Source organism: Medicago sativa, chromosome 1, assembly GCF_051527215.1.
Source record: "Medicago sativa cultivar Bolivia chromosome 1, Bolivia_mono, whole genome shotgun sequence".
NCBI classification, from domain to species: domain Eukaryota; kingdom Viridiplantae; phylum Streptophyta; class Magnoliopsida; order Fabales; family Fabaceae; genus Medicago; species Medicago sativa.
In genome coordinates this window covers 88,509,675-88,521,789 of record NC_140749.1, presented here as the reverse complement: position 1 = coordinate 88,521,789, position 12,115 = coordinate 88,509,675, and the positions used below count along the sequence as shown (strand labels likewise).

Here is a 12,115-nt window from a genome sequence, read left to right as displayed (position 1 = left end):
TGAGTGCTTGCATGCTATTCAGGTTGCAGAGGGAGCAGCAGCAGGACAGCCACAGCCACCGCCACCACATCAGTCTCAGCCACCACCACAGAGTCAGACATTTGCTGGAGAGGGGAGCAGTCAACAGGTTGCCTATGCACCTATCCATTCTATGATGCTGGACTACATGTTCGGCCACGCCAACTGGATGAATGAGGTGTCAAATCAGGAGTATTGGAACCGTCCTAGGTTTGGTCAGGAGTTCACTGAGGCGGTCTGCCTCAGCAGGAGAAAGATGACAGGCTCTTTTGAGCGCTTTGATGGGTCCGAGGAGGCTATGGACCACTACTTTGATGTCACCAGTGGTCGAGCTCAGGCTAGAGAACAGGAGATCAGAGCTGACTTTGCTGCTGGTGGCGCCCAGTCTAGACATCACTTTGGGGAGGACACTTATGCAGAGGAGAACCCCAACACATGGATTCCGGAGGACCAGATGCAGGATTGAGTGGACTACTGATGGTCCAACTCACTTTTATTTTTCTATTTTTGTTTCAGCGGTTTTGTACTTTAATTATTATGTTCGAACAATTTTATTTGCTTTGATGAAATTTAACTCGGTTGTACCCCCCGTTTATGTAATTATTCCTGCATTTGTTTATTATTGATGAATTTGCTTGTTCAGTTGACTTTTTACAGTTTGATAACAAATGTTTGTTCAAGTGGTATTCCAAAAGTTCAAAAGGAGGAGTGACTTGTGTTTCAAAGGCGAAGTGTACGGCGTTAAAGATAGGTAGTCACAACTCTCAGATATCATAACTATAAGGATTCATGGCCAAATTTTATTTTTCCAATTTACTTATATAGATTGTTCCATGCGTTTACATTTGTAGAACTTGCATGGTTTCTCTATTGTTGATTGATCTTTGTCATTAACACACTGATGCAAAAGTGCTTGGTCCTGTGAGCCTTTTGAAGCCTACCCTATTTTTAATTGTTATATTTTATCCTTTTCTTAACCACTTTGAGCCGGTAGGATTAGAACCTTTTGTTCGGTGACAAACTACATTACAAGCTTAGAAACTTTTAGGACTTGTCCCTTATTGTTTTCTGAGTTAGGCATTGTAGAATGTTGCTAAAGATTAAGTTTGGGGTTGCTCTTGGAATTTGCAATTAACTAAGTTTGGGGTGGGGGTACTAGAGAACATAGAGAACAAAAGAAAGAATTTATCATGAAAAATACACACAAAAATGGTGTATAAAAAAAAATGAATGATGAAAATATAATGAAAAAGGGACAAAAACATTGAAAATTCGAGTAACTTCAAACTCGATTGTCCTAATTGTTGTAAATATTCTCTAGTACCTTTGCAATTGTTGTTCCATAAGGTGAATGAATGATGGATTGAATTTTGTGCTTAATTTCCGTATGAATGCCTAACTCAAATTTTGTGTAGCCTACTTATCCAAATATTATCCCACCTTCATCTAATCCCCGTTATAACCCTTAAAGACCTCAAAGTGTGCATTGACATTGATTTTGATTGACGTTTAGAAACTTTTCAAGCGTATGGTAATATGTAGATTGCATGTCGACTGTGTGTGAACCCTTTTCATATTGTTGCGTGGAGTTGTGAATTGGTTGATGCGTACAAGTCAAACTAGCTCATCTTTAGCTAGTAAAGTGTTGAACTTTTGGGTACTATCGCTTGGTCAGGTAATTGTTATTTTACTGTCGATTGTCAGCTTTGCAAGTAAATTCCTTGAGGACAAGGAATGGTTTAAGTTTGGGGTTGTGGTGACATCTCGTCATTACGTAATTTTATATGTATTTTGATCACAAAATGGAGTTCACAAGGAGTCATATGCAGCAAAAAGAGCAGAAAAACTGAAGAAAATGTCAAGAGACAAAACATGCTACGATTCAGACAAAACGTGACACGATTACACAAGGCCAAAATCATGCATTCGACATTGGGCAATTCGTGTCACGATCACCAAAACGTAGCACGATTAAGGAAACCCTAATTTCTGTGGGTTATTATGTAACGCCCTCCTTTTAGTTAATTATTTTTATTAGAATATGAGAATTATTAGTGTAAGTAGAATTGGAGGTTAGAATAGAAAGAAGAATAAGTTATTGGGCCTAAATAGATTTAGGAAGAGTGATTAGTATTATAAATAAGGAAGCTTAGGTTAGAAAGAGTTTTTACGTTAGACCGCTTTTTGGAGAAAGAGGAGAAAGAGGAGAACTCAGAAAGAGAGAGAGAGAACCCTAGGAACGAAGAACGCTGCTTTTGATCTCAGAAAAACAATCTAAGGTAAGGGTGAGACTATCCTTCACTAATATTAAGTCTGTAGATCATTAGATTGCATCTAACATGATTTAGGATGAGTTTGTATGAGGGAGTCTCTATTCACCATAAAGGTCGTATGAACATATGCGTAGGGAAGGGTTTTGTTTTTCATTGTTTTTCATGATATTTGAATGAATTGGTGTTAAATTCGTGCTCTAAATTGTTGTTGTGAATTTGAGTATTTGATTATTTTTAGATTAATGATTTTAATATGTTGAATTCATGATTAAATTATCGTTGTCATACTATGCATGATTTGTTCAGGACGTTTCAATTTGAATTACCTTACTGTATGTTGCTGCCATAACTATTACAATTGAGAACTACTACTGATGTCCATATATTTATATCGCCGATATTGTTCATATCTAATGCCCCCTTGATGTCGTTCTATTCAATTTAAATTGAGAAGTTGTAGTTGCCGTGGCTGACCTTTTCTTCTAGAGATTCCATCTATCTATATACATGCTAGTTATGAACAGCAACATATACTAATAGGATGAGCATGCTAGTTGCAAATAATATTCATTAGCGTTGATAAATTAATATGGTTTTGACTTGTTGCTACCTCATATTTAATTTTCTTAGAGATTGTTGCGACTTCATATTAAGTGTGCATATGCTAATGGACTAACTTAGACATACAGGTTATCATGTGAAGGATTGCAATTGTATTAATTAAAATAATGATATCATAATTTCATAGTGATTTTTATAGGTATGATAAGAATATTGAATTTCTTTTAGATTATTATTTAAACGTGTTTGAAAATATGATGTTTTAGAAGATAAAATATTTGACGATGTGTTATATAAAAATGTGTTATTTGAAGATGTGTGATTTAAAGATGGGTTATATAAAGATGTGATCTTGTTATTTATGCACTATATGTGTTAAGTTATGAAGTTGTTAAGTCGTCAAGTCGTTATGAAGTCGTCCAAATTATTGGAATCATATAAGTTGTTTAAGAAGTTCAAGATGTCAAGATGTTATGTTGTCGAGTTGTTAAGAAGTCAAGGAGTTATAAGATGTTCATGAAGTTCTAAGACATAAGATGTTGAGTCGATCTAAGTTGCAAGAATTAAGAAGTTGTCCATGATTATGGAATTGTATAAGATGTTCACGTTGTTGTCTAAGTTGTAGGCAGATTGAGTCCATTGCACACTCATTAAAGATGGGGGCTTTAAGCCCGGCAGCTTTATGCTCAAACTATGTTGGAGGCTTTAGGCCCGGCAGCTTTATTCTCAAATACGTTGGGAGCTTTAAGCCCGACAGCTTTATGCTCACTTGTTGAAGAGCTTAATTACGCTCATATATGTTGTTGAATGGTACCACATGCATTTGCATATCAAGATGATTTACGATGAGTAAGAGTTGCATAGTCGAGTTGAGTTGTTAAGTTGTGATGTTTTAACGAAGTAATCTAATGATGAAATATTTGTATGATGTTATGTGATGATGATTGTGACTGCTATATGATGATATATTGCTAAGATGAGTTGATGTTAACTATGTATTTGAATATAATTGTTGAATGATATGAAGTTTGTAATGTTAAATGTAAATTTATGATTTATAAGCTTAATATCATTGTTTGAGAAATCTCACCCCTTCTGCTTGAAAATATTGCTCTTCGTATGGGTAACTTGCAGGTAATCAAGATTAGCTGTGGTCGTGGGTGACTATCTCTCACTGTGTCCTTAGCTGCAGTCTGAAGGATAAATATTAATTTATTCCATTTATGACTTTTAAGAAATGTGACATTCCGTTTTGTGATGAAAAACTCTGATTTTATTTATGAAAATTTTTGCGTTGGGAAAACGGGGTGTTACAATTGGTATCAGAGCAGGTCGGTCCGTCCGGCCAAGTAGATGAGTCGTTGTGTCGTGTTGTCATGTTTTCTAGTTAGTAGTTATGTTTATTTACGTGATCATGTTTAACTGACTAACTTTGATGTGGTTTTGTGTTTTGTTTGAAGAAGCAATAACTAAATTTATTTTTTCTTGTGCTTTGAATTTCGAGGACGAAATTCTTTTAAGTTGGGGAGAGTTGTAACGCCCTCCTTTTAGTTAATTATTTTTATTAGAATATGAGAATTATTAGTGTAAGTAGAATTGGAGGTTAGAATAGAAAGAAGAATAAGTTATTGGGCCTAAATAAATTTAGGAAGAGTGATTAATATTATAAATAAGGAAGATTAGGTTAGAAAGAGTTTTTACGTTAGACCGCTTTTTGGAGAAAGAGGAGAAAGAGGAGAACTCAGAAAGAGAGAGAGAGAACCCTAGGAACGAAGAACGCTGCTTTTGATTTCCGAAAAACAATATAAGGTAAGGGTGAGACTATCCTTCACTAATATTAAGTCTGTAGATCATTAGATTGCATCTAACATGCTTTAGGATGAGTTTGTATGGGGGAGTCTCTATTCACCATAAAGGTCGTATGAATATATGCGTAGGGAAGGGTTTTGTTTTTCATTGTTTTTCATGATATTTGAATGAATTGGTGTTAAATTCGTGCTCTAAATTGTTGTTGTGAATTTGAGTATTTGATTATTTTTAGATTAATGATTTTAATATGTTGAATTCATGATTAAATTATCGTTGTCATACTATGCATGATTTGTTCAGGACGTTTCAATTTAAATTACCTTACTGTATGTTGCTGCCATAACTATTACAATTGAGAACTACTACTGATGTCCATATATTTATATCGCTGATATTGTTCATATCTAATGCCCCCTTGATGTCGTTCTATTCAATTTAAATTGAGAAGTTGTAGTTGCCGTGGCTGACCTTTTCTTTTTGAGATTCCATCTATCTATATACATGCTAGTTATGAACAGCAACATATACTAATAGGATGAGCATGCTAGTTGCAAATAATATTCATTAGCGTTGATAGTCAAGCTTCTAAATAAATTAATATGGTTTTGACTTGTTGCTACCTCATATTTAATTTTCTTAGAGATTGTTGCGACTTCATATTAAGTGTGCATATGCTAATGGACTAACTTAGACATACAGGTTATCATGTGAAAGATTGCAATTGTATTAATTAAAATAATGATATCATAATTTCATAGTGATTTTTATAGGTATGATAGGAATATTGAATTTCTTTTAGATTATTATTTAAACGTGTTTGAAAATATGATGTTTTAGAAGATAAAATATTTGACGATGTGTTATATAAAAATGTGTTATTTGAAGATGTGTGATTTAAAGATGGGTTATATAAAGATGTGATTTTGTTATTTATGCACTATATGTGTTAAGTTATGAAGTTGTTAAGTCGTCAAGTCGTTATGAAATCGTCCAAATTATTAGAATCATATAAGTTGTTTAAGAAGTTCAAGATGTCAAGATGTTATGTTGTCGAGTTGTTAAGAAGTCAAGGAGTTGTAAGATGTTGAGTCGGTCTAAGTTGCAAGAATTAAGAAGTTGTCCATGATTATGGAATTGTATAAGATGTTCACGTTGTTGTCTAAGTTGTAGGAAGATTGAGTCCATTGCATACTCATTAAAGATGGGGGCTTTAGGCCCGGCAGCTTTATGCTCAAACTATGTTGGGGGCTTTAGGCCAGGCAGCTTTGTGCTCAAACTATGTTGGGGGCTTTAGGCCCGGCAGCTTTATGTTCAAATACGTTGGGGGCTTTAAGCCCGACAGCTTTATGCTCACTTGTTGAAGAACCTAATTACGCTCATATATGTTGTTGAATGGTACCACATGCATTTGCATACCAAGATGATTTACGATGAGAAAGAGTTGCATAGTCGAGTTGAGTTGCATTGTCGAGTCAAGTTGTTAAGTTGTGATGTTTTAACGAAGTAATCTAATGATGAAATATTTGTATGATGTTATGTGATGATGATTGTGACTGTTATATGATGATGTATTGCTAAGATGAGTTGATGTTAACTATGTATTTGAATATAATTGCTGAATTATATGAAGTTTGTAATGTTAAATGTAAATTTATGATTTATAAGCTTAATATCATTGTTTGAGAAATCTCACCCCTTCTGCTTGAAAATGTTGCTCTTCGTATGGGTAACTTGCAGGTAATCAAGATTAGCTGCGGTCGTGGGTGACTATCTCTCACTGTGTCCTTAGGTGCTCTGATACGTAACGGGATGAGAATTTTAATACTATTTTCTGTTCCTTTACGTATTGCTTTTGAAGTTTAAGAATTATTTTTGAACTAAGATTTATGAGACTTTTATGATGAGGCCTGCGTGCCAAAGACTATTTTAGATAATGAATAATTCCGCTGCAAAGCATTAATTAATTGTTGATTGAATTTTGAAGGATAAATATTAATTTATTCAATTTATGACTTTTAAGAAATGTGACATTCCGTTTTGTGATGAAAAACTCTGATTTTATTTATAAAAATTTTTGCGTTGGGAAAACGGGGTGTTACATGTTACACAAGGCATAATCGTGGCGCGATTCACTTAAATCGTAACACGATTGGGCGAAATTCTGAGCCTATTTATTCTGAAGTTTATTCCAAAAACAAGGGTTACAAATTGAAGAGAGCAAAGTGCAATTTTGAGACTACAAGACGGCCAAGGAGGACGATTTCTTCATCCTTCCATCACTTTGTGTATGTTTTAATTCCTCTAATGATTATGTTATTTGTAAACACCATTATAAGCAGCTAAATCCATTAGAGGTTAGGTCTGGATGATTCTTTGTAACCCTAATTGATACATGATGCTGTGAAACTTTATTTATTGTGAATGATTATTTAGTCTTTATTCAATTCAATTGTTCTTAATGCTTTTTATATCGTGATCAAATATAAACATGATTTTGCGAGAACGAATGACTACTGACCAGAACTTTCGACTTAGACCTATTGAACTGTTCTAATAAACTTGGTTAGTCTAGGAATAGATAATCTTTTGTTAGTGATATTAGGTTAACGTGCTTATACCTTCAAGGATTATTAGACCACCTAAGGAATTAGGGGCTGTAGTTTGAGAAGAGGGTTCTAACTCAAGGGATTGATTAGGACTATTTTGTTAACTATCGTGGGACTAGAAAATCATTCATAAGAATAGGTGCAACATAACAATTAGAGGAACATAGATGATTCGAAAGACCTAAACTCATCTCTCTCACTCATTCTTTAAAACCAACTTTATTTTCTGTCATTACTTTTATGCAATCAAACCAAAACTACTGCCTAGTGGCAACCAAAAATAACTTTTATACATCCTAAGTTCCAACGTAATTAAATTATTGAGATTAAGAACAGTCCTCGTGGGATCGATATTTTTACTACTTCGATAATTTTTGGTACACTTGCCAAACGTCTATCATAGTACAACATCTACTTTTTTATTTACACAACTCTCTTTATAGTTGTTTTCTCAAAACAAAACAAATAAGTTTATTAAACAAATTTCAAAAAATAAGATTTTACTAATCAAATGATATTTTTTAATTCATTAATTCATATAAAAAAAAGCCTTGACACTTAAGGTGTATAAAAATTAAATTTATTTTTAAAAATTGCAAAAGAAAACTGTGTAAGAAATATCACTTTACATCAAAAACTAGAATTTTATTTAATAAATAACGTATCTAATCTATATTAAAAGTATATACATAATTTATGGAAAATGCTAACTTGTGCATTTAAGTTAAGGGTCATGTTAACTTGTGCCATAAGTGCACAAGTTAAGAATCTAAAAAAAGAATTAAAGCATAAATTTTGTATTGAAAAAATAAGTTTTTGACTTTTCAAGACATTAAATGCACAATTTCCAAAAATTAGTTTCTACATTTGACTACTAAACTTGTGCCTTAAGGACATAAATTAACATTTCCCTTAAGTTAATGATTCAAATATAAAAATAATTTATTAGAATGTGTGCATTGCATTTAATACTTACCTTTTAATGAATTGAATGCACACAATTTTATAAAATATTTTTCATTTTAGATTTCTACATGTGCTCTTACCCTAAGAGCACAAGTTAAAAGTACCCATGAATTATTGAAGGAAAAGTTAACAAATGCCTTCATCACATTTATTAAATAGTTTTTTTTTTGTCTTAGATGAAACGGTAATCCATCGAAATTAAACTCACACACAACTGTGAGGTCCCGACTTCGAACCCGGGTCACGACGTCCGACCTTACAATTTCAGCATTTGTCAGTTGAGCTAGGACTTCTAAACTTATTAAATAATTTATATTATAGAATGAATTCAACTTTTTTTTTTTTTTTAAGGGAAATTCAACTTTCTTTTATCATGTTGAATTAATTGAGCAGTATGAAACACATTTGAAATTGAAAATAGAGACCAAGGTAACGGGCCTGAAGCGGCAAAAAAATAAATAAAAAATAAAAATGAAAAAGGACGTTAACCATGGTTTTCTAAGTTTAGTTACTTTGTACAGACGCAGTACAACTCAACCATTACCCACCCACCGTTCGTAAACCAACCATGGTTAATTATCACAATGACAGCACAACAATCTCAATAATCTCCCTCTATAAATAAAACTCACCCATTTCAAAATCCTCTCATAATCAGATCTAGATCTAGAAGAAGGCGTCTTCATAAACGTCTTCGTTCTTTCTCTCCTCTTCGTTCCATTTCAATTCATTCTCTTCGTTTCAATTTCCTTTGATCAGCGAAAATGAGAGAGTGCATTTCAGTTCACATCGGTCAAGCCGGTATTCAGGTCGGAAATGCTTGCTGGGAGCTTTACTGTCTCGAACACGGCATCGGCGTAAGTCTTCGTTCTTAGCTTTTTTATCCATTCCATTTTCGTTCAGATTTGTGATATGCGTTTCTCTAGGTTTTTTTTTTTTCAGCATTTTCTTTGTTCATTTTTGTTCCTATTTTTCAGATCTAAGGAAATTATACCGTTATTTTTTCAATTTTATCTGTTTTCGCTGAATTTTTCCAGCATTGTTTCTAAATTTGATTTTCCATGTTGACTTAATCGGATCTGCTTTATTTTATTATTTAATTAATTGATTCGTTTACAGATCTGTAATATTTATGAAATCGCTGGTGTGTATGTTATATATGTTCGTAAATTTAGTAGATCCGTTTGTTATTAGGTTATGTAAATGTCAATTAACGTGTTATCTCTGAATTTTTGTTTGAATCTTGCGGTAATTGTTATAAACTAAGCTTTATAATTCAATTAAATTTGATGTTATGCTTAAATCTGTCTAAGCATATGAAAATTTGATAATGCGTGCTTAAATCTATATATTAAAATCTGTTTATGAGTTAATATATGGTTTCTTTGTTTGCTAATTATAAATGAAAGCTTAATTTCAAATCATAGTGTTGTTTTGTTATGTTATCTTGGAAAATTTTGATACTGTGCTTAGCATATATATTGCTAATATATATGTTATCTATGTTCGTGGATTTATTAGATCCGTATGTTATAAGGTTATGTAAATGTCAATAAAACAACACTATGATTTTCAATAAAACAACACTATGTAAATGTCAATAAATATGCCACTTTTCAATTGTTGATTGTTGTTTGAAACTTGCGCTAACTGTTATAAACTAAGCTTTACCATTCAATTGAAGTTTGATACTATGGTTAAATCTGTTTTAAGTATATGAAAACTTGATGATGTGTGCTTTAATCTGTATATAATTATTTCAAGAGCTCATATATGGTTTCTTATATGCACAGCCTGATGGCCAAATGCCGAGCGACAAGACTGTTGGAGGTGGTGATGACGCTTTCAACACCTTCTTCAGCGAGACTGGTGCTGGAAAGCATGTCCCCCGTGCTGTTTTTGTAGATCTTGAGCCCACTGTTATCGATGAGGTGAGGACTGGAACCTATCGCCAACTCTTCCATCCTGAGCAGCTCATCAGTGGCAAAGAAGATGCCGCCAACAACTTCGCCCGTGGTCATTATACCAGTATGTCTCTAACTCGCAACTCCACATTATTACTCATTTGTGATTAGTGTTATGATTATGATCTAATATTATGTATGTAATTTGTGTTACTTTCAGTTGGGAAAGAGATCGTTGATCTGTGTTTGGACCGCATCAGAAAGCTTGCTGATAACTGCACTGGTCTCCAAGGGTTTTTGGTTTTCAATGCTGTTGGAGGAGGAACTGGTTCTGGTCTTGGTTCTCTGCTCCTTGAGCGTCTGTCTGTTGATTATGGAAAGAAATCCAAGCTTGGGTTTACTGTCTATCCCTCCCCTCAGGTTTCCACCTCTGTTGTTGAGCCATACAACAGTGTCCTCTCCACCCACTCCCTCTTGGAGCACACTGATGTTGCTGTTCTTCTGGACAATGAAGCTATCTATGACATCTGCAGGCGCTCCCTCGACATTGAGCGTCCCACTTACACCAACCTTAACCGTCTTGTTTCTCAGGTAGCTATAGTTTTCGTCAAATCAAAACAATTCTGATTGTGAATTGCGGTGATTGTGTACAATTACTTGTTTTGATGTAGTGAATGTTGAGTTAAAACTTTGTTTTTGATTGTTTTCAGGTGATTTCATCCTTGACTGCTTCTTTGAGGTTTGATGGTGCTCTCAATGTTGATGTGACTGAATTCCAGACCAACTTGGTCCCATATCCCAGAATCCATTTCATGCTTTCTTCATATGCTCCAGTTATATCTGCTGAGAAAGCTTATCACGAGCAGCTTTCAGTTGCTGAAATTACCAACAGTGCTTTTGAGCCATCATCTATGATGGCTAAGTGTGACCCTCGCCATGGAAAGTACATGGCTTGCTGTTTGATGTACCGAGGCGATGTTGTTCCCAAGGATGTGAATGCTGCTGTCGCTACAATCAAAACCAAGAGGACCATTCAGTTTGTGGATTGGTGCCCTACTGGTTTCAAGTGTGGTATTAACTATCAGCCACCTACTGTTGTTCCTGGTGGTGACCTTGCTAAGGTACAGAGGGCAGTTTGCATGATTTCAAACTCAACAAGTGTGGCTGAGGTGTTTGGTCGCATTGATCACAAGTTTGATCTGATGTATGCCAAGCGTGCATTTGTTCACTGGTATGTGGGTGAGGGTATGGAAGAAGGAGAATTTTCTGAAGCCCGTGAGGATCTTGCTGCTTTGGAAAAGGATTATGAAGAAGTTGGTGCCGAGTCTGGTGAGGGCGGTGATGAAGATATGGATGACTACTAGAATCTATTTCAGATTCATGTTTTCTTTTGTGTTCTTTGTGTGTTGTTCCTTTGGATGAATTGTTTTCATGCTCCTATTGTTTCTTACATATGTTGATCAAGAGTCAAGACCTAAACGGGTTATCTACTTTTCAATGACATGCTATCTTCTCTATAATAAGAAGCTACTCCTCTTATCTAAAATCATTAGAATATGTTGAATGATTGGATGTTTGTGGACCGTGGCTGTGTTTAGAAAATGATGTCTTTTAAAAAAGTAGTTAACTAAAAACATTTTTTTTTATTAAGAGAATTATATTGTTTTTATTATAATTTTTTCTTCCAAAGCATTTCTTATAATTAAAGAACCGTTTCCTTTTAATAATGATGAAATTTCATATGATTTTTTAATGGGAAAAAAATATTGAAGTAATTTTGCTCCAAAGATTAAAGATAACACGTAGTTTTTATAAAAAAGAAAGAAAGAAACATGTAACTTAGAATCTCATTAGTTTCCCTCAAAAAAAAAAAAAATCTCATCAGTTAAAGAGAAGAAACGTGCAGTCCACATTGGATATTACTCCTTCAGTTACTCTTTTTAGTTCCTTTTATAGGATCATTTTACAAAACAATAGT

At 34.1% G+C, this 12,115-nt stretch overlaps 1 protein-coding gene across 1 annotated transcript; it reads left to right on the top strand.

Moving 5' to 3' along the window:
* The first annotated feature begins 8,883 nt into the window (after positions 1-8,883).
* On the top strand, positions 8,884-11,683 carry TUA2 (tubulin alpha-2 chain). Its single transcript, XM_085740309.1, has 4 exons — positions 8,884-9,090; positions 10,027-10,261; positions 10,358-10,728; positions 10,848-11,683. Exons 1-4 carry the CDS (start codon positions 8,998-9,000, stop codon positions 11,499-11,501), a joined length of 1,353 nt encoding a protein of 450 aa, XP_085596435.1. The 5' UTR covers positions 8,884-8,997; the 3' UTR covers positions 11,502-11,683.
* Positions 11,684-12,115: the final 432 nt, after the last annotated feature.

Excerpts from the sequence above, each read along its gene's own strand:
- TUA2 (XM_085740309.1), top strand. The coding sequence starts at position 8,998 with ATGAGAGAGTGCATTTCAGTTCACATCGGTCAAGCCGGTATTCAGGTC. Across the intron at positions 10,262-10,357 it reads CGCCCGTGGTCATTATACCA|TTGGGAAAGAGATCGTTGAT; the intron begins GTATGTCTCTAA and ends TGTTACTTTCAG. Across the intron at positions 10,729-10,847 it reads TTAACCGTCTTGTTTCTCAG|GTGATTTCATCCTTGACTGC; the intron begins GTAGCTATAGTT and ends GATTGTTTTCAG.